This window comes from Gopherus flavomarginatus, chromosome 3, assembly GCF_025201925.1.
Source record: "Gopherus flavomarginatus isolate rGopFla2 chromosome 3, rGopFla2.mat.asm, whole genome shotgun sequence".
Lineage (NCBI taxonomy): Eukaryota > Metazoa > Chordata > Testudines > Testudinidae > Gopherus > Gopherus flavomarginatus.
Genome location: NC_066619.1, coordinates 28797145 through 28820046, shown reverse-complemented (window position 1 = coordinate 28820046; position 22902 = coordinate 28797145). Strand labels below are relative to the sequence as shown.

The 22902-nt window shown below is 41.4% G+C and overlaps 1 protein-coding gene across 2 annotated transcripts in view; it reads left to right on the top strand.

The window, feature by feature from the left end:
* Window positions 1-22902, top strand: part of DAB2 (DAB adaptor protein 2) — a 42067-nt gene that overhangs the window by 11737 nt on the left and 7428 nt on the right. The window contains exons 2-11 of one of the 2 annotated variants that reach the window (XM_050946927.1): window positions 7862-8060; window positions 11509-11648; window positions 12683-12781; window positions 13285-13416; window positions 16206-16289; window positions 16830-16856; window positions 17359-17403; window positions 17665-17727; window positions 19209-19844; window positions 21034-21190. In XM_050946927.1, coding sequence (XP_050802884.1) covers window positions 7967-8060; window positions 11509-11648; window positions 12683-12781; window positions 13285-13416; window positions 16206-16289; window positions 16830-16856; window positions 17359-17403; window positions 17665-17727; window positions 19209-19844; window positions 21034-21190 — 1477 coding nt within the window. In that variant the 5' untranslated portion in view covers window positions 7862-7966. The remainder of the gene's footprint in view (window positions 1-7861; window positions 8061-11508; window positions 11649-12682; window positions 12782-13284; window positions 13417-16205; window positions 16290-16829; window positions 16857-17358; window positions 17404-17664; window positions 17728-19208; window positions 19845-21033; window positions 21191-22902) is intronic. The other variant, XM_050946929.1, reaches the window with a different exon arrangement.

Here is a 22902-nt window from a genome sequence, read left to right as displayed (position 1 = left end):
GAATATTGCTTTTGTGGCACAGCATAACAGTGTAGCAACTAAAGACTGACTTTGGCAACCACTTTGTATATAACAATGCAAACTAAAATAGCAGTTGCTATTTGACTTTCTAACTTAGCCTTGGTCTGCTTAGGTTCTCATTGGTCTCTGAACTGGCTTGAAACTGGAGTAGGAATTTCAAGATAACTAGGCTGAATGTGTCCTGCACAACAGTAGTAAAACAGTGCAGCTCACCTGCTGATATTAATAATCAACATTGTTCTCCCTGGGCTAGAGAATACCCTGAGAACACTAGAACCATTAGCTGGCCAACTGATTACACCTGGCTAGATTACCCAATAAGCCTTCAGCTTCTGTTAAGAGTGCAGGGACTACTTGGGAACATCAAACCCTTCCTTGAAGAGGAATGTGAAGAGGGGAAAGGGAGACAGAGGAACTCTGTCTTGAAGATGTGTACCACAGTACATCTCCTTCCTATTTCTGACTAGGCATGTATAGATTCTGAAAATGGCAAGCACTCTTGGTCCAGTTAAGGCACACTTTACTTGGGTAGTTATATCTTAACCTGAACTACCTCCTAGAAACCCTAAGTTAAAATTAGGGTGACCACCTGTGCCAAATTGGGCAGGAGAGTCCCAAAATGAAGAGTTCAAGTCCTGGGCTGAAGCACTCAGAACAGCATTTGTCCTAGATTCTCCACAGCTCTGCTTTGCACCTGCCTGAAGCTCAGGTGGGGCCAGCTTCTTCCTGGGGGGGAGGGAGAGACTGGAGTCAGCCTTGGCCACTCCCACCCCCTGGCCAAGCCAGAGCTGGGTCATGGTAATTGGGGCTCCCTGGATGGTATGCCTTGGGAGAGGAGGAATATGGTGGGACTACTATCTGGAACCCTGCCCTGGGCAGGTGGAGGGTCCAGGGCTTGCCACAGCAGCCTGGGGTCCCTGAGCAGCTCTTACTGTGACCCAGCTCTCATTTGTGGCCTCTTGGGGGTGGGGGAGAAAAGGGGATCCAGCATGTATCCTACTTCTGAGAAGGTGGTCACCTACTTAAAATACCCCTTACTGCTGGAAACATCAAAAAAAAAAAAAAAGGTGTCGGGGGGGGGGGGGGAAGGCAGGGGTAGCTCAGTGATTTGAGCATTGGCCTGCTAAACCCAGGGTTGTGAGTTCAATCCTTGAGGGGGCTGTTGGGGATTAGTCCTGCTTTGAGCAGGGGCTTGGATTAGATCTGAGGTCCTTTCCAACCCTAATGCAATGAACAAATCATAGATTATTATCTCTAAAGTGGCTAGGTGAAGCAATAGTCTGGGAGTATATAGACAGCACAAAGTCTTCTCAGACCATTAACTGTAACAGTTGAGTGAAATTCTTTAAACTAAATATGGTGCTCTTTTGAGCTACTCTTGATGCTCATCTTAAAGACTAAAGCCCAATTCACTAAAACATTAACTTTGCAATAGTATAACCTTTGCACATTCCTGAACATCTGGCTCAGCAGGAAAAATGACTGACTGGGTCTCCTAGCTAGCTGAGTGAGAATGCTTGCCATGGCATGGTAGATGACTTCCAAACTGTTTAACTGTGCACCAAATGTATTGCTTTTTGTAATCTCTGAAGGACCACATTCTGGAGTAAAATACTGGCACACCACAGTTCTGTTACAAACATCTGTTCCAGGACAGGGATACAACAAGCCAACACATAGGTTTGAAATAGCCCTCTGGCTCAAAGTGCAACCTGCAAACCTGGCTCATTCCCAGATTCATAAGTCTTCAGTGGAAGCTTTGTACAGTGTGCATTTGCTATTGGCTTTGGACAAACAATCTGGTTAGAAACTGGACACACCCTCTGTAGGCAAAAACAGACTTCCACAGTGAAAATGGGTCCCAGTTTTTCCCATCCAAGCCTTAGGAATACTCTAAAGAAACTCCTTGAAACCTAAACTGGTGCATAAGCTTCCAAAAGGGGTGGGGAAATGTACACTTCTATCAGTGGGGTAGAACGTACCTGCAATGGCGAGAAAAGACCTGAGTAAGAGAAGGCAGCTTCAATCCTTGGGTATATAAACTGTGTAGGAACAAATCTGCAGAAAGTAATCACTTGTCTTTGGTGGACCATTTTTCAGTGGGACCTCGCTCCGGCATATCTTGGCTTTCTAAGGAGAGCAGTTGTCTATTTTTTCTCATCAAAATAGTACTTCATCTCCTTTGGTTGCTGACTCCCTGACTCAACCTACTTATTGAGAACAGTTAATATAAGCCCAACTTAAATTAAGAACTGGTTAACTGACCTCTCAAAGCAGTTGTCAGTAGGGAATCCCAATCAGATGGGTATGTATCTAGTGGGGATCCACAGGGATCACTACTGGGTTTAATCAATCTTTAGATCAATGATCTAGAAGTAAATATAAAACTTGCAGAAAACAAAGGTGGTCAGAATGCCCTGGCATTCTATACCAATCTAGATCACCTGGTAACATGATTTTACCATGAAAGCCATGGATTCTCTGCAGCTTGAGGTCTTCAAACCACAATTTGAAGACTTCAATAACTCGGACATAGGTTAGGGGTTTGTTATAGAAGTGGATGGGTAGGGTTCTGTGGCCTACTTTGTGCAGGAGGTCCGACTAGATCACATTGGTCCCTTCTGACCCTAAAGTCTATATGAGTATTTGTTTGTATTAAAATGCAAAGTCCATACATCAAGGAATAGTCCCCCATACCTACTGGATGGGGACTTTCAGAACCCCTTTCCATAAGCATGGGGAAGGGAGGGTAATAAAAGGACAAGCAACTTGGGGGCTGGGGGGAGGCAGGGGTAACCTGATCTTGGATGTATGAACAGGTGAGCATTAACTAGACTGTAGCAGTGATTCAGTACTGCAGTACCTTACTACTACTTTCTAAGGACTAGAAAAAAGGTGCAAAAAAGCTCCAAATGACTGAGCACTTGTTGAAGAGTTTGACACTAGCTCTAGAGTTAAGATAAAGGGCTTATGCAGATCTAGTACAATGGGCATGCACTCAAATTCATGATGATACTCCTTGCTACCTTAAGAAAACCAGTGTAGTCAACTGAGACTGTCATCTTGGTGTTTATCTGGGGGGGAGAGACAATAGGGTTCGAATGCCACAGTGAAGTCATAGAACAAGTAGAATCTTGTTTCTGGACAGCTTCATCTGATGGTTCCACCAAGAATGAGGTTAAAGGGAGATGTAACTCAGTTGCAAGTGCTTCATAACATTGACAAAATGATGGACTGATAAAGACCTTACAAAACTTATAAACCCGATGTACCAACAGTAATAGACAGAGGTCTGGAAGTAGTTACATTAGACGGCTGAATGGAAGGAGTTCTTTGAAAGATGGCAGACTTAAAGTAGAATTAAAGACCAATGAATTTAGAGTAAGGTGTTAAATCAGGGTATAAGGTTGTAATTTTTCCAGTTGTAGCCATTGGTGGGACTCTATAGAAAATAAATAGATAAGATGCCAAAGAAAAGGGGAGAGCAAAGTCAGGTTGATCTAGAGCCAAACCTGTGATTAGATGGTGGGACAACATTCAGGAAAATTATCATGCTGTACTAATGGAGGAATGGTGACACTGTACTTCTCCCCAAGCCTGCAAAGATGCTCTGGGCTGAAATACCATTAAAACACCACTGCTTGTAGTGGTGACACCAATAGTCATAATGAATCTGCTTTTAAGGAATATACGAAGAGCTGAAACCTTAGCATTAGAAAAGCTTTAATTTTCTTTAAGTTTCACATAGCTGTACATGTGAATCAAGACTTCCAGAAATCTTTGCAACAGACAAGTACTTTATCATAGGCCTAGCTGATCTACTGGCTATGACTATATAAAATACAGCTGCTAGTGCTCAAAGTTTAGGGAGGTTATAAACCAGCTTTTTGCTCTAGTCTGTAAACTACAAGATCAATTTAATGCAACTTGTGAATCTGGGCTAGTCAAAATTAGTGAAGAGTGTGTAGCTAAAACACAATAGCTATTTGTATGTTTCTTAGATCATAATATGCTTTATTACATATCCATGCATACAAAGTTACACTAGAGGCATCTGCTTTAAATTGAACAGAAGAATAAATCTCTAAATGGGCTGAGATTAAATCTTGGTGACCAATATGCATTAAGTGGTATAATTGACCCTAGACTTCATCTGGAATCAGCTTTTTGGTATAGACTACTTGAGGTTCTCCCTGGATCAGATTGGAGAGACTCTAGTTTATTTACTTTCCTCTGTAGCATGAGGCACAGTTGACTTGTGGGTTTAAACTGAGTGGTAGCTTTTCTGTAACTTTAAATTCTGATTTGAGGACTTCAGTAACACAGCCAGAGGTTGTCTGTTACAGGAGTGGGTGTGAGGTTCTGTGGCCTGCAATGTGGAGGAGGTCAGGTTAGATCATGATGGGTCTCTTTTGGCCTTAAAGTCTTAATTTAACTGTTACAATGAGCTCACCTATATGGCCACAAGTTGAAAAGTTTTTTTTATATAGTGGCAGGTACTGTTGCCTTCAGAGTCTAGTTTCCCACCAAGAAATAGTCTAAGGAAAATCTCTTGCAAACTAAAAGCCCAGCAGTGTTTAATTCCAAGAATTTTTTCCAAGGGTAACATCCAGCATAAATGTTCAAAACTCCTGAGCAGTCCAAAATCTTGCTCACTAGCTACATAAAAGCCTTACCTAGTTATGACTAGACACATAGGTATTAATACTAGAATTAGGACTTATGGTCTCTTTCAATGGCTTGATCATTTTGGAACACTCTGGGTCCTCACATTTAACTGCAGTTGAAGTACACAAATTTGTGCAGAAAGTTCAACAGCCAACTCTAAGTACAAGACTAATAAGCAGCAGAACTTCATGTTGGTTTTGGAGGCATCAGTCAAACCTCCAAACCAGAATTTTTTTGTACTGTAACAAACTAAATTGTCTAGACTCAAAACTGGATACTTCTTGTGGGGGGAAAAAGGCAACTGTTGGCAAAAATTCCAGAAGTGATCTTGAAAGCAGGGGGAGCAGACTACGTAAGACTTATGCCTGCCTTGGTCAGCTTTCTGATAGTGCAGAATTGGACACTTAGCAGCATCACTGACTGTCTTGCCTCAGTGAAGGCAGATGAGCTTTGAGTCTCCAGCTTAACTTCCTGATCTCCAGTGACTGGTTTGACTGCTCCTATGCTAGAGATGATTGGCTGCCCCTCTTAGGGGACTGACATAATCAGGTGGAGGTTGGTGGCCTGAACACTGACTAGCCTTCTGACTAGAGTAAGGAAGCAACAGCTTTCATGGAAACTCTCTTCCAAACTGGTCTCTGGATAACTTTGCTCCAATCTTTCAATAGCCTTAGTTTTAGGTGCAATACTGCCTCAAACACTGCAGCTTCCACTTGACTAGATAACTAGAATAAAATGTACATCTTTCCTAGAAGATGTTGCAATATTACCTGGCAGAACAGCTGTATCTGAGGGCAGTAATATAAAATCTTGAACATGTACATTTCCCAAGACTGCCAGTATTTAGAGGAGACACCCTTATTGACTCAAGGCAGCCTACACCAAAGAGCCACTTAATGGGTTCACTTTAGGAATTTCACAATCAAATTTCTTGTCACTTGAAATTCAAGAAATAGAAATGGAAGAGCTACATATTATCCCATCCCATCTGCACTGAAACTCCAATATCAACAGCTATCCTATTACTCAAAGACTTAGTTACTAGTTTAATTTTTATTAAACTAGTAACTGATTTGTCTTGTGATAGGGAAGGCATTGGAGTTCATGTAGCTCCTCTTCAGTGCTATAGGGAAAACCAAACTAAAAATTAGTGACTCAGACAGAACCCTTCAAACTTTTTTCATAAAGAAACCTTATGCTAAGGGATATTGGCTTGTAATTGTAACATTTCTCATCTGATGTAATCAGTGACAATGTAGCTTACTTTTAAGTCTGTTTTATTTTTCCCCTGGAAGCCTATTTCTATTTTCTGACTGCTTCATTTTTCTTCAGATGGCTGACTTCTTTTTTTTTTTAATTCTTTAAATACTGTCTCATTGTGGATGTCTTGCATATTTTGAAGTCCAGTTTTGCCAGGTAAAGTTGCATTATCGAATGCTTTGCCTGTGCTAGATCTGGAAATACTAGATCAGGGGAGTACCTTTTTTGTCAAGGCCCAAATTTCTTGAGCAAGGTACAGGGTCCAGACTCCAGAGAATTAAAATAACAATGATTAAGATTTTGTCTGTTCATAAGCATCTAGTGGTCCAGATTTGGCCTGCAGTTCACCTATTGACTACCTCTGAACTTAGATGATAAAATACATGTTTACTAAACAGTGTCTTTTAAACTAAATTAGGGAACCACTTAGAACCTGATCAGGACTGCAGAGTTTAAAGATCCTCTAATTACTTCATGGCTTCTTCATCAAATGACAGTCATAGGTGATAGAACTGGAGGTGCTGCCACGTCCCCTGGCTGGAAGTTTCCATCATATGCAGGGTTTACAGTTTGGGTCAATGACTCTCAGCACCTCCACTATCAATTTTTTCCAGCACCCTTGGAGACCATTTGAAGGGCTGCTACTGTAAAACATACTAGTTTTACTCAAAACTCAATCCAAGTACCATGGATTTATGCTGTAAGACAACTAAATGTGGGAACGTAATTATTTCTGAATACTCTTCACCTTCTAATGGTGCACAAATGATTTGCCTAGATAACTTGATCACTAAACATGGGTTTAGTACACTATTGTAGCATTTCCTTTCAGCTTGCTCATATTTGTAAAACAGAACCACCCTTAATTAAATGGACAAAATGAAACTTGTAGAACTGCCTGCTGCACAGGAGTCTTCTACTGAGCTTTTGCTGGGTGGGTGGGCAAAAAGCCATTCAAGGACAAGGTCTCCTCAGAAGGTCCCTAAATGAAGGGTACATACCCTTCACACTGGCAAAACGATGCCTCTGCCCACTACATCACATTCTTGGCTTAACCAGCACAGGACCACAAATTATGGGCCTGCTTGTATAACCCACTTGAGAACTATACTTATCTGGTATTCATGAACAGCCATCACATGGCATGAGAGGCTCTGAAATGGAGAGCATTGGAGCATTTCAGGACAGAATCAGTCCCTACATGTTATACCTAAAGTCTTGACAGATCTGACTGTCTAGAGTCTATTGCATTATAGGTTGTCAAGATAGGAGTTCTTATCATACAGAAACCCATTTTTTCTGCATAGATTTGTCTATTAGAGCATTAGTCTTAGGGCAGAGGAGAAGAGAAGCAGTGGGTAAGCTTAAATCTCAGCAAGGGGAGAATACAATCTACTTCAGGCCACAACTTTTTCCCGAAAGTGCAAGTGCTATACTTCACCTATGTGGAATCTGAAGCACATACAGTAGCTTTCCTCTTCCCCCTACCTATTGTGCAATTGCAAAATGCTCACTTATTTAGCAATAGTTAGTCCTTCTCTTTATAAGAGGCTAAGTGAAATTGATCAGAATGGCAGTTTAGCCAGACAAGAAACCAACTTCTGTATAGCAGATAAAGCAAAAACATCTCAGGGAAGCAATTGTATGAAATTGACATCTTGACCTCCTTGGCACACCAAATAAATAGTGGCTAGATCTTAATCATGTCCTGTAACTAAGCACTTCAGCTACTAACAGTGTGAATATCAGTGTCCCTTGGTGGGATGCCTAAAGGTCTACAGCTGTAACTACAACTCATGTGAAATCTAACTTCACTGGCCTGCATCTAGTGGACTATGGCATAATTTGGTGACATTTTAAATAACCAGATGGAATATTGGCAGTTTAACTAAAGTACTTAATCTTCCTGAAGGTGAAGTATTATGCCTGCCTGTTGATCACTGTTTGGACATCCAACAACACAGCGAGTATCGCATTCTTTAATGCTTCTGGAGTTGAGGCTGGCCTCCATCTCAAAATGTCTAACGAAGTAGAAACAACTAATGTCAACAACCAGCCTGAGCAGCAGGCAGTACCAAAAGCGCCTGCCTCAAAGAAGGAGAAAAAGAAGGGTAAGCAATTCATCTCTAATACTATAAGCTACCTTATATGCAGGCTGTGACTCTTAGCCTCCCTCTTTCTTCAAAAGATCACTTTAGGGCACTCTTTCAAATAGCAACTGCTCTGAATGCATGTCCAGAACTTTAGCATAACCCCTCAAGGGACTGGCTGTTAGACTGGGGGGGGGGGAGGGATAGGTAATGAATACTAGCCAAGATGTTCAAAAAACAATATCTGAATCCTTAATGCTGCTCAGTGGTTCACTTCCATAGTGCTGAGCATCTAACAGCTGCCACTGATAGCTTAATCTCCAGGAAGCTATTGACACTTGGCCATGACCCTTTCCTTCTGAAAAGATTACTGCATTTAGTACTAGATTTAAAATCCGTTGCCTAAACTTCTGTTAAATCCCAGAAGCTTAAAGTCATGATCAACTAGATGACCTCCATTCTAGGAAGCAAGGACTCCAGCAACAGATCTAAATCCTCTGCACTTTCACCTATAAGGTTTTTAAATATTGTGCTCCCAATTACAAAACCAACTCAATGACCAAAGTGGTATTTTTAATAGGAGTTGCAAGATCAACATATGAAAACTGATCCCATAGAATTGACTGGCTCAGTTTATTGCTACCTCTTGCTAGTTCTGAATAGAATCTCTGGTCATGTGCACCACCTCCTGTGGGTAACAGTGGAGAGCATCTGTATTATGGGGGCAGGGAAAGGTCTTGCATTAAACAAGAGTACACTCAAGCAACAGCACCAATTTGTGATCATATCTGATCATAACTGTTTTTTGTCTTTCACATGAGGGAGGGAGGGATAGCTCAGTGGTTTGAGCATTGGCCTGCTAAACCCAGGGTTGTGAGTTCAATCCTTGAGGGGGCCACTTAGGGATCTGGGGCAAAAATCAATATTTGATCCTGCTAGTGAAAGCAAGGGGCTGGACTCTGACTTTTTGAGGTCCCTCCCAGTTCTAGGGGAGATACCTATCTCCTATTATATTATAGTTTGCCTTACTTAACTCCACTGGCAGTTACTTTAGGGGTCTGTCAGTTATTTGGTGTACAGCACTGACCCCATCTGCATGAGTCCAGATGGATTCTTACACTTCCTCAAATTATTACATGGTAATAAGGCAATGCTCTAACTCCTCCTTATGTTAGCCTAGCATAGATCAAAGGCCCTCCTTCACTATTCTGTCACACACCCAGCTGCCAGTGAATCTCTTGACTGCTCATACCACTTCATTACTTGACACTCATTCCTCCAAAATATTGGCTTAAACAGCTTCCACTTTCTCATGGGTAACTATCTTAAACAAGTATGGAAGTTAGAAAACTGAAAAGGCTTTTTGGTTTTGTCCTTTATCCTCTAACCATCTATTTGTATGAGTCATGTGACCTTCCTCTAAGTGAAGGAGTAAACACAAGGTAGTACAATAGAATAAAACTGCATTTCTGGAGATTGCAACTTGCAGCTGTAACTTAAGTCCAGAACATAACTGCAGATATGATATGCAGACTCAAATGTCAAATGCTGCTGATAGAGCAGTATAGCTTCATTATGCTTGACAACTGCCAAATCTATTCCAGCAGGCATAGGTAGGGTAGACTAGGAGATTGGTCAAGCTATTGCTATGTGTATAACCCGAATGATCACTACTGGAGCCTATAAAAGGACCCATCAGAGTTGAACTTGTTCATACTCTACTCAACTTTCATGGCAGTGCAAGAGATTCTAGCAAACCTTCAATACTGAACTGATGCTCTCCCCTAACTTTCTAGAGTCCATACCACTTAGAATTATTTTAAGGTGGTAAGGAGAAAGCAACTGGACTAACTGCAAGATCTTAGATGTGTATCAGTTACACTCATAAACCTGCAGCTATCTGCAAAGGTATAGCTCACTGTTCTAGAACAGTGTTAAAAAAAAAAAAAAATCAAACCAAACTTAGAACTGAAACCATCTCCAGTTCAAATTCTGGTAATCTGGATGGTGGAATCAAATGCATGTTGTCTGCACATCATTCTACACACACACCATTCCACATAGAGTGGACAAACCTGTTTTGGGTGTTTTTTGTGCATAACACTCTCCTCTGAATTTCAGAGGTTCTAATACCTGCTGGTAGATGACCTTTAAAGCAGCCAGAATCAAACATTAGCCTTTGTTTATAGTAGCATCTAAATACTTAACTTAGTCTGTAGCACAACAAAGTTGTGCTGTATATGAACTCTAGCAGGACTGAGGTCTGCCTCTGTAGACCTTCATAATCACTTGACATTTGACCCATAAATCTTGTAGACAACATTTCTTGTCACCAAAAGTTAAGGTATGAACATGCTCACTGCAGAATGGAAGAGTAATCTAACTGGTTATAGACAAAATATTTTTATGCAGTGTCAGCTTGTTTCAAACAGGTTACAATCACTTTCTGGAGCAGAAATCATCTTTTTTAACTAAAACTCATGCCTTAGATTGTCACTTTGCCAAGATCTAAGGCAGGAGTGAAAGTAATTTTTCACCAGTACAAGGGCCAGGCCTCAGGCAGAAGGAGCAGGGCAAGAGGTCAGGCTCCCCTACTTGGCCAGGGCTGCCGAGAGCAGGTTTAGGCCCTGGTGAAAACTTTTTCAGGCCCTCCAGCAAGGGCAGACCAGCTAAACAGGGCTGACAAAGCCAGGCCACCAGGCTCCTGTAATTTGTACTGCTTCCCCTTGCTCATCAGCCCTGTACTTGGACCTTGCCACCCAGGGCTCCGGCAATTATTTAAAAGGACCTGGGGCTTCCATCTGTTGCCACAGTAACAGCAGCTGGGAGCCCTGGGCCCTTTTAAATTGAAAGCACCAGGGCAGGTATCCTCTTGCCCCCACCCTTCCTGTCAGCAGCCATAGGAGGAGCAAAAAGGGCAATGACATTAAAGCGCTGCAGCAGCACTTTAACATCACTGTCTTCCCCATCAGCAGCCCTGCCAGTAGGGCCTGTGCCAGCAGGGCTACAGCCAGGGGAGGCAAAAGGGGTGGGGATGTTAAAGCGTGGGCTGTGTATGGGCCTATACAGCTCACTTTCACTCCAACCTAAGCTTAATATGCCTATTTCAAGATCCAGAAAGTCTGTAGTATAACCTCATTTTCCTTCAGAAGGCTAAAATCCCAATTGATAAGAAGCAACTAGTTATATTGGTTCTCTCTAAAATAAGCTCTTAGACTGATGTCTTGTATTGCTTCCCCACAATTCTAAATCACCAGCTAATAAACAATGGGGACCCAATGGTACAAAGGTATTGGATACTCCCATCTAGCAGATACCTTAAAGCATACTAAAACACATGGCTCACATAACTTTGTTAGCAGCAGACTAGAATGGATTACAAAATAAATGACACAGCACTCTCTTCAGCAGGACTAGACACTTAAGCTCTGAACACCATCATTTTAAAAGCTTCTCATCTATCTTTCAGGTTCAGAAAAAACAGATGAATTTCTTTTGACCAGATTCAAAGGAGATGGAGTAAGATACAAAGCCAAGCTGATTGGCATTGATGATGTTCCAGAAGCAAGAGGAGACAAAATGAGCCAAGATTCAATGATGAAGCTGAAGGTAAAGGCCTGAACTTGGTCTTTTAACCAGACCTGCATACTATTCCATAAGCAGGATATAGTGGTCAAAGGCAAACCATGCCACAACTCCCACTGTGTATCAAAAGTAATATCAAGCTTCAGTGTGATACAGGTGCACAATCCTAACTGGAGGAAAAGTGCCACTCCAATCAAAGATTAGTAGAACTAACAAAGGAAGCAGCCCAAAACTACAATGAACAACTGTTTAATCTGAAAATTGCTCTGCAAATATTTCATAATCCATATAGTTCAGATGCTAAGAACTAGAAGATGCAGGTTGGTGAGCCAAAATCAAATTCCAAACTTGAGGAATTTAAACCCTCTCTGGGAGGGAGTGAAGGTGACAGAATTTCCATAGCAGTTTTGAAGACTCCAAATTGGATTAGTCTAAATCTCATCCACCACTACTACTGGAACTAAAATAAATGCATGCTCTTCTAGCAATTCAAGAATGCCCAATAAAACCTTAAGTCTTATGACCTATAGCAAAGCAGTCTAGAGAATAATGCAGGGCAAAGCAGAGTGAACTGCAAAGCTACAGTCAGCAACATTAAGCATGTTCAGAATTATATGCCTCAGTAGTCATATCAGCCTCTTAAGTACTAATAACTTTGAGATCAGTTGCCTATCCATACTGCCCAACAAGAATGATTAGGTTATCTGTTTGCTTAAACCAGGACAGAGACTTGCTCTGGTAAAGAGATTACCACAGGGCTGCTTATGTAAATGAGGTCTGCTTTAAAGCTCTTACAAGCTTAAACTAGTGCAGGTGGGGGAATAATCTTGAGAACCTACAACTCCAGCATTGTCTATACTAACATGGATGCATAATAAAACTTCATCTCTGGAGACAGATGGCCAAATTCAGCTGACTTGCAGCTTCATTGAGGTCTATAGGTTGCACACATCTAAACTGAGGCACAGCTTACTCAAAGCATAAGTATCTAGGCATAAACAAATTTGACTCAAGTTTGAATTGATTAAATCTTACTAATAACACTCCTGTTCATTTAGGGAATGGCAGTAGCTGCCCGCTCCCAGGGACAGCACAAACAGAAGATCTGGGTGAACATCTCCCTTTCTGGTATCAAGATAATAGATGAGAAAACTGGGGTAAGAATTCAGAACTGGCTAAGTGCATGACTACTAAGACAGTGCAGCTGTGGTCACTGGAGAAGAAACTAACTTAGCGGCCTCTTCACCTTAAATTTAAAGACCTAGGAAAGCTTTCGAGCATGTACAACACCTCTAAGGACTCCTCTGGGGTGGGAAGAGTAGGAGCTAATCTGTATCTGCTTAGACTTTTTGGTACTTGAGAAGGAGTTGGATCCTGTCTGACCTCTATAGGCACTAATAGCATGATACTATGCTGTCATTCTCTATATCCCTAGAAACATGTTAAACCTTAATGCTGACTTACAAACCACTTGGATATTGCCCTGTCCATTTTTACAGATTTGATAAGCTGAGCTCACTTTGGTTTCTTCAAGTGCTTATGTACAATAAAAAACCACTGCCATCCCATAGTTTTCTCTGTGTACTCTAGTTCTATTCTGCTGCACCAAATGTACTTTAGTCACTTTCAGAAGACTGGAACTAATTACTTTCAATTCTAGGTCATAGAACATGAGCATCCAGTAAACAAAATCTCCTTTATTGCTCGGGATGTGACTGACAATCGTGCATTTGGATATGTTTGCGGAGGAGAAGGACAACATCAGTTTTTTGCCATAAAAACAGCACAACAGGTATGAATTAAGGGTTCTGTTGAGCATTAAGGTCATCCTGTGGGACTTGCCGGTCAACTTTTGGGCATATTGGTTATGCTTTTCTACATTTCTCAATAAATCCTATCCAAAACTAACTCTTCTCAAGCCCATAGACAACTTGAACAGCTGAGTCAGCTTTTGAAGGCCAACTTGAAGAAATACAAGAAGCCTATCCAGCAGGCTGTCTTCCAAAATAGAAATTGAGTAGCTCTCCATTGCAAGGAGCATCAGTTGAGGAATAACATTATACTGTATCTTGCTGATCAAGAATTTCTTACTGCAGCATGACATGGTGTTCAGTAACTTGCATATCAGTGCTGGGTTGAAGTGGCCTGAGTTTGCTTTAGGCACTAGGAGGACTAGGTTTCATCTTGCATTTTAGCATGCAGAGTTCTACTGCTGGCCAATGGAGAGCAACTTAACATGTGCAGATGAATAAACTTTGTATTCATGGCCAGGAGCTCTAGTCTGCCCTCTTAAAAGTGGGAATAAATCGTTAAAAGGCCAGCACAAATGGCAGTGTCAGCATTCAAGTGCTGACTTGTGGATGTGTTAATCCTGCAAGTTTGACTCGTTCTGACTCTGCTGTTCCTGTCGCAACACATCTGCTACTAATGACAAGCCACATCTCTATCTTCTCCGTTTTCATGTCCAGTTCTTGGGGCACTGATTAGAACTGTGCTTCCCCCTCTTCTCCTCCCCCCCCCCCCCCCAGCTGGAACAAACAGGTCACACCAGGTCTCATCACCTTTCTCAGAAATAGATTATCCTCTTGGCAGGATTATGCAATTGTCAAGAATGATGGCTAGTCTGGGCTGTCCACCTACTGTCTTGGCAAGCTGGTTTGCTAATGCCTGCTTTAAATGTTGGCTTAATCACCTGCATTTTATAGGAGCAGCTGGTAACACTTCCTAGCACTAGCCATTTTCAGTTCCTTAAATTTGCAAGGTTATAACCACTTGGACTGAAATTGTACATACTGGTGTCTAAGGTTGAGTTTTGGAAAACAGCAACCCATGCTGTTCCTCTTACCAAGAACAGGGCAGGGGAGGAGAAGAATGAATGGGAAGAAATATATCTTGTCCTTGTTAAAGGCTGGTGACCTTGGAGCAAGGACTCGAAATTTTGGCAGGGAGCAGCCTTTTTGCTGTCTCTGAAAAGCTGAACAAAATTGGCCACATTTAACTAGGGGGGTGTGGTGTCTTTTGAAGAGCTTATTGGAGCATGTGCAAGTATTCCTTAAAGATTCTGTGCATATTGGCCATCCTGTAGGACTTTTTTCCACAACTGGAGTTCTGACCCACTATAATCTGAGTCTAGGCGCTCTGTTCTCAGTTCAGGTGCCTGTATCTGTGCTCTTCATCCCCTACCCACCCTTATGCCCCAAGCAATGTGCAGGAAGCTTCCTAAACACATGTAGAAGGAACAAGAGCCAGACCTTCCTGGGGTCAGGTGTGGCATTTCCTGACCTTGAGGGTTTGACTTGATACCTGAAGCATGTCCACACTACAGTGGCACAGCTGTGATCTAGCATAGACATATCCTAACCCAATGGAAAAGCCCCTGTCAGAGGTAGATTACCTATGTGGGAGTCAGTACGTTGGCTGGCTGAAGAACTTCAATCTATCTGCATCTGCAGTGGGGGTTAGGCTGACCAAACTACATGGTTTTATAGCACAAATTTTTCGCAACTCAGATTTGGCTAGGTCAATTTAACTTGTAGGTGGAGATTGGGCCTTAGGTCTTTCTACAGGTTTTTTGATAATTATCAGAGCAGTATAGTTGAGCTTTAAATGCAACCCTTCATCTCCTGAACACATCTGAAGTCTTGGGGGACGAGAGAATTGGGGATGGGGAACAAGTGACTTTAGAATAGCCTTTCCTGCAGCACCTTTTTAAGGAGATTTTTCTAGCTAAAATGAAGAAAGCAAAACATAGCCTGCTCCTTTGGTCTTACCCATGAATTGAGGGCAAATGGGTGTCATCTGTTCAAGATAGGCTTTTATGCAGCCAGCAAATTCTAAACAAATAAAATTGGAAAGTCCTCAAGAAGGGAGAATGTAGAGGGGGAAGGGGGGCAAAACCACTCAAATCCTAAAACTGAGCATGGACCAGCCAGATCTACTTTAGCCTCTGGTAGAAAATAGAGGATGGCAAAATGGATCAGCTGGCACTGCTGCACCCATGTTTAAGTGTCTGAGAATGGGGTATCTTTTTCCCACCTGCTGGCTTCACCTATGATTATCTGCAACTTTTAAAAAAAGCCTGCATTAGACATTGTCCTTTTTGCTGAAAATAAGGAGTACCTATTCCCAGAACATGTCTAGCAATGTGCCTGCCTTGGTACATTGCTAGACATGTTCTGGGAATAGGTACAATTCTTACCCTGGACTGTTTGCAAGGGATACAGGTCATGCACCATTGCCTCTGGACTATACACAGAAATGCTTCTTCCTGTTTTACATCAAGGGTAAAGTCCTCTTCAGTACATAGTTTCTTACTGTTCTCAATCTCTTGGCTTCCCTTACTATTCCAGTAATTGCATCTTAATAAAAGGGTTTGACCAAAGGGGAGGTGACCGCAAGTGAGACTTGGTTTCTTTGTATTCAAACACATTTCAATAAGCTTCATGATAAAGCAGTTAGCCTGGACATTTCTACCATTCCTATAGTAGAATACTAACTCAACAAATACAGTTCATAATTAACAGCAAGCCACCAATTAGAAAACCTCTGCAGAAATCTGAAGTATAAATCTTTCCCTTTCAGGCTGAACCTCTAGTAGTTGATCTCAAGGACCTCTTCCAAGTAATTTATAACTCCAAGAAAAAGGAGGAAGAGGATAAGAAAAAGGCAAGTAACTTTTGTGTTAGTAAGAGATCCTTTGGGTAGGAGGACTCTGTTGGTGAATAATTTCTTATCAAAATAACTACCTTTGTGTTCAGCATTACCATATTTCAGCTCAGTATTGGCCAGAAGCTAAACTCCCTGCTATATATCTTGTAGTAAGACTGAATCTTTGCTTGACTAGCTTTGTGCATATGACTATTGCATACATGGTAAAATAAATTTAAATAAACATAAAAGTAGTTAGGATGCATAGTGATCTAAGATTCTCTTCTATTTGACTAGATCAGTAAGTATGCAAACTAGGTTGGAAAGGCTAGTGCTTCAGTGTTATCTAAAATAAAGCTGGTTCATATCAACACTTATAATTGTCCTTGGCTCTTGGCAACACTTGCTTTGCTACCAGAGCAGTCTAGCTGAGACTGTTCAAATTCCTCCTCTAACAGTTTCAAAAGCTGTAGAGTTCTCTACAAGAAGGAATCTGATCTTCTGCCAATCAAGTAATGGCCAGATGCTAATGTATACTATCTCTCTTTCCCATCTTAGAATGAAGAAGCCAATAAGACAGTTGAGGTAAAACTTGACTATTTCTTTCAGTCTGAGTAACACATGCACTCTGAACAAGTGAGATTCTAACTTGCAAAAAACAGTAGTACTTGTGGCACCTTAGACTAACTAATTTATTTAAGCATAAGCTTTTGTGGGCCACCACATCCAAAGAAGTGGACTGTAGCCCATGAAAACTTAGACTCAAATTTGAGTCTAAGGTGCCACAAGTACTCTTGTGTTTTGCAGATACAGACTAACACAGCTGCTACTCTGAAACCTGTAACTATATTGCCTTCCCCTTCATATACTAGCTACCTAGCAAGCAAAGTTGGAAGCAACAACCTCAAACATGCAACTAGTACTATAGAGCAATACAAAGTCTGTCAGCTTCACAGCACTAACAGCCTAGACAGTCATCTCCCTCTGTGACAGTTCATAAATCAGTCAGCCTGAATGATCACTGGAATAAGATGTGTTTGTTTCAAACTTGTCTTAGCACTAACATTCCATTTGTTTTTCATTTCAGAATGGTAGCGATGCCTTGACTGATCAAGTTGACAAAATAAAACTGGTACGTTGACATAATGCTCACTCAAGTACTGTATGTAGCATCCTTAAACTACATAGCAGCTCTTAGCACTTTCTAAGGGTGCTCATGTATGAAACAAGTTGTTTCATACTATAGTAAAACTACCTCCTTTGGTTAAAAGTGGAATATCTTAGACTTTGACTTAATGTTTGTACTCAGCTGGTCTAATAGCTTACATCAGTGCGGTGAAATCTTTGCCTTACACAATCTGAACCTCTTCCAAATATGTAACCTTTTTTTAAGGGTGTTGACCAGATGGATTTGTTTGGGGATATGTCCACTCCTCCTGACCTGAACAGTCCTACAGTAAGTAAAGACCTCTCTTACAGTACAAGTTGCTTGCTATTCCATTTTGTCACACAAATTACACAAGCAAGGTGAGACTTCAGATTAACCTGATGTTTCAGTTCCTAACCACTAGAAATAGACAACTGGGGCAAAAGCAGTCTTGCCACTAACTGGAAGGAGTAACGTCAAATTTCATCCCTTGTGCTAGATCTCTCATAGGAAGCCTGTTCCTATTATAAAATCTCCATAGTGGCTCAAGTTTGATCCCTCTATCATTGCATAACCATCTTCATCCATGTCTGTTAGCCTCTAGTGCTATCAAACACTGAAATTCAGTAGCTATAAGTGGCAGGCAGACTTGCAGTACCACACAACTTTCAACACTCTTATGGTACTCGCACTAAACTTGGCATTTTATAACTTTTTATCCATGCAATGACTAAGTGCTACACTTAAGATGCTGGCAAAAGAATTGAACAAATCTCAGGTCCCTTGCCCAGAATAGGCTGGCTGTGGCCTCTTGACTCTGTCAGATGCAGCTCCTCTACAGAAACGACACAGCTCTTCAAAGTTTCTGTACTGCCCCCTCACCCACAATGACTTCATAATCCACAGGCCTCATTTATTACTGACATGTGAAACTAAAGAATGCTGTGCCAAAATAAACTCTAAGCTTACCCAAGCACCACCTACAGTGTTAATGGCATACTGCAGTGTAACTTACTTTGATAGTACCCTATTGATTCAGAGTGACTGGTGCCTCCCTTAAGGTGCCCTCCTACATCACTCATACAAGCATAGTCTGTAACAGAAAAATGGCACTGTGTAAGCAGACTGCTACTGAGCTGCATACATATGACACTTGAGTTTCATATGATCTTCCAGAGGCAATACATTGCTTCAGCCTAAACTTAAAATTAAGTCACTGCTATGAGTTACAATCAGAGGGGTAGCTGTGTTAGTCTGGCTCTGTAAAAGCAGCAAAGAGTGGAATTTCCACTACATGCATCCGAGAAAGTGGGTATTCACCCATGAAAGCTCATGCTCCAATATGTCTTAGTCTATAAGGTGCCACAGGACTCTTTGCTGCTTTTGAGTCACAATATAGAGCAAACTGTAAATGGCTATAACTTACTGACCTGTGGGGAGGAGGATGTTCCTCCTACCCCTAGTTTGAACTTCGTTATTACACATTTGAACCAGCCTAGCTTATGTCTTCAGGACAACTATCCGGATGGGGGGAGTCCTATTCTAATAGCATCTGAGTGATATTGTAATGACTATGTAGTGAGAGAAGTCAGATGTATACGCTTGGCTCCTAACCATATCAAGCTTTTTGCTAATTGTAAAGCCAAGTTGAGATTGCCAGACTTCCTGGTAATGAACATGAAGTGTTAAATGCTGGTTTTTATTTTCTGCACAGTAAAGATTGAACACATTACATGGCTTGCATCTTTCAGTCTTCAACTAACTTTACTTTTTTCTTTCCAAACTAATAGGAGAGTAAAGATATCCTGTTAGTGGATCTAAACTCTGAAATCGAGAACAATCAGACTTGTGTAAAAGAGAGTCCCTTCTTGAATGGCATCACTTCCTCTCTTCCACGACCAAAGTCACAGACACCTTTCTTGCCTGAAAGTTCTCTCACTACCAATCTCAGCTTCTTTCCCATTCCCAATCCAGATCCTTTCAGTGATGATCCTTTCACACAACCAGACCAATCTGCACAACCTTCATTTGATTCTTTAAAATCTCCACTTCAGAAGAAGGAAAGTCTGAGCTTCTTGGGTAACGGTGCTGTAAATGGTGATATTGACTACTTTGGTAAAGAGTTTGACCAGATTTCTAATAGAACTGGCAAACAGGAAATACAGACAAGCCAGTGGCCTCTTGAGAGTAAGCCAATGCAGCTAGCAGCAAGGACCCAAAATGGGGTACCAGAAAGAGAACAGAATGGTTTTCTGACCAAATCCTCCTCAAACCTATTTTTGGAAAGCCCTTCCAAAGGATTATCTCTGCAAAATGGAGTAAAGCTGGACTCTGAAAGCAATGTCCAGCTCATGTCACATGACTCCATAACAATTAGCCCACCTCCACAAAGTACCAAGCCAGGAAGAGGAAGGAGGACTGTTCAGGTGAACCATCTTCAGATATTTAATGGTGACATGCATGCTCTGTTAGATGGGCTGGGTGAAGGAAGCTTTCCTTTTTCTTACTAAAATATGGTGATACTGGCTAAACTATTCCTGCTACTCTACAACAACTTTTTTAAATTCTGTTCCACCCACCATGTTCCCTCTGCAATCCGTTTTCTGATTTCATGTGTGCATTCATAATGGTATCACTAAATATACTTTTCTTTTCAATGCTGCCATACTTCACTAACTCTGGTAAGTATTTTGATCTGAAATGTATGTAGTACTTATAAGTCTTTTAGATAAAGCAACTGGCATAAAGGTGCCTGTTAGATTAAAATGCTAATGCTGAATTATGAAACTCAGCAGTAAACTAGTTCACCCTCCAGCAGACAATAGTCCAAAAGAATACCTTTTAAGTTGCTCAAGAAAACATTAGTAATTCTGTCCATACAATACATATTTATTCTAGCAGACTTTTTGGAGATGACTGCCTTAAGCTTGCTACAGAGTGCAGTCTTTCATAGTGCCTCCTGACTAGGCTATAAAAGAAGCTCTTCCTCTATTTGTAGAGGACTAAAACTGCCATAAGGCTACTTCAGTTGTGAAGTCATTTCACATAACTCTTGGCTATATGATGTGAAAGCCTTTAGAACCCTGACATCCCAAATATTGCAGTGTGTGAATAGTTAAATTGTATCTAAGCTACAACACACTCAATTCTGTTGCAGCATATCTTGACACTTAGAGTTGAACTAAGTCCAGTATCACTTAATTTATCTTTCCAGTGCTTTGCTTCAAGAACAATGTACTTGAAGCATGCAACCAATGTTCAATAGTGTTATTCTTAGCATAAGTAAATGCCTAACTTGATGTGCATGGTATTCTAAAACACCCATTTAAATACCTCCACAGCTGGCTTTAGACAGGCAGCATCTAGTCAAAGACTAGAACTCAAATTTTGCAGACTACCAGTTTTTAGTGTAAAACCTGGATCCCATGTCTCCTGGTTCCAGAACCAAAATAGTTCTGAGCTCAGTCTTGCTTAGTAGCAAATACAGGCTTTTGCCTGTCTGTTAGTATCAGAACTTACCTGAAAACAAGGCCCAGAAATTGGAATTGATGTCCTTCAGTTACTGTATCACAAAGCTGTCGTCTTCTCTCCTTCCCCACCCCCCCTTGTTTCCAGACTGCAGCAAATGATTTGTTCAGCTCAGACCTCTTTGCATCTACTGCTACAGAGGCCCTAGGCCTGACTTCGCCTGCAGCACAACCTGCACTGGTGCAAACCAACCCGCTGGACCTCTTCCGAACCAGTCCTACTATAGCACCCATGGCTGGTCTAGGTTAGTTAATTACTTTAAGGTGACAAAATCAACCTTATTGGCCACTTCAACTGATGGTTTCTTATTTTTAATAAGTCAGACTTAAATTTAATTGTCCTGTTAGCAAGAGTATGCTGGAGTTCACCTTTTTTGCTTCTGTCATCTCATGTAGCATTTTCTCCACTTCCTCCAACTGACAGCCTCTCACTAGGACACATTTCACTGACACTTTGAGAAGTCTCCAGAGGATGGAGTCTAACTGAGTGCTCATTTAGCTTGCAGCATGAACAGACTATTACATGATTAAAAACAAAATCTGCCTACTAAATAGACTCTTCACATATACCACAAGATACCAGTAAATGTAAACATGGTACCAAATGTTAAAATAGTACAGGAAGAGAAGTCTGGAGATTGTCAGTCTCCAGTCCAAAGTATTGGCAAAAATTGCTTTTCTGATCACAGCTAGAGAAATTACCACTGACCAGTCTACACAGCAGCTGGGAGCATGCCTCCATGGATACAATATTTTTAGCACAGTATCTCAAGCTTATGTCTACCATCACTGGGAAGCACAGTCCCACCTGTAGTGTGGATGTACCCCAAGAAAATACATGTTACTGCAATACAAATTGTAATGACCCAACAGGGACTGGGGACTCTGCAAGGCATTCAAAGTTAAATGCCTATGGAGAGGGTGAGCAGGGCAGAGTTAGTGACTTGCCCAAGGTCTCACAATAGGTCACTGTCAAATGAAGGATAGACCCAGGTCTCCTGCCCAGTTGACTACACAACTTCTAAACATGGAGTGTTTCTTGTGTCCGACTGTACCTATGTTGGATTGGGGAACTAGATAAGTCAATAGTTGTCTAACAGCCCAAGCACCTGGCAGACTTTGTCCATAGCTGGTTATCTCTATTCCACTACCAGTGCATATGTTCCTTTAGATTTCTAATACGCTAACTCAGAATTGTGCTGTCAGCACTACTTTAAGTTTCAATAACTCTACCAAAATCCAGAAGTGCTGAGAATTAGCCCAAATTTTCCTAGTTGTCCTTGCTGTATAGATAATTGGGACAGCTATAACTCAATACTTTAAATCTAGTCAAGTAGACTGAATACAGTTGGACCCTCTAATTCACTTTCTATCCGGTCGGGTATCTCGGCTTAATGCCCTGTGAAGGCCTCCATGTGAACAATTGAATACAGAATCTTGGCAGGGGGGTGGCTGCAAACTGAACTTTACAGTTTTGGCTTCTGTCCATGACAAGTGATGCACAACCAAATGAAGAGCCTATGGATCTGAGTTATGCACCCAACCAAGCTATTGTCTCCTGCAGAGAGTATATGTGGGAGTGGAAAGCAGAGTTCTTTGATTCTGAACACTGGATTCTAATCCAGATTCAGGAGAGCAAAATGTCAATTCTACCTGTAGGAAAATATGTAGTTAGTGTGTGTGTGTGTGTGTGTGTGTGTGTGTCTCCTGCCTGTCCATACAAGATGGAGCTGAACTTAAATGTGAGTTAAAAGGAAGTAAGGCTAATAAGCAACTAGCTAAATCAGAGGTAGGCAACCTATTGCACATGTGCCGAAGGCAGAGCACAAGCTGATTTGAGTGGCACTCACACTCCCTGGGTCCTGGCCACCAGTCCAGGGGGGCTCTCCATTTTAATTTAAAATTAAATGAAGCTCCTTAAACATTTTAAACTTTACATACAACAATAGTTTCTTTC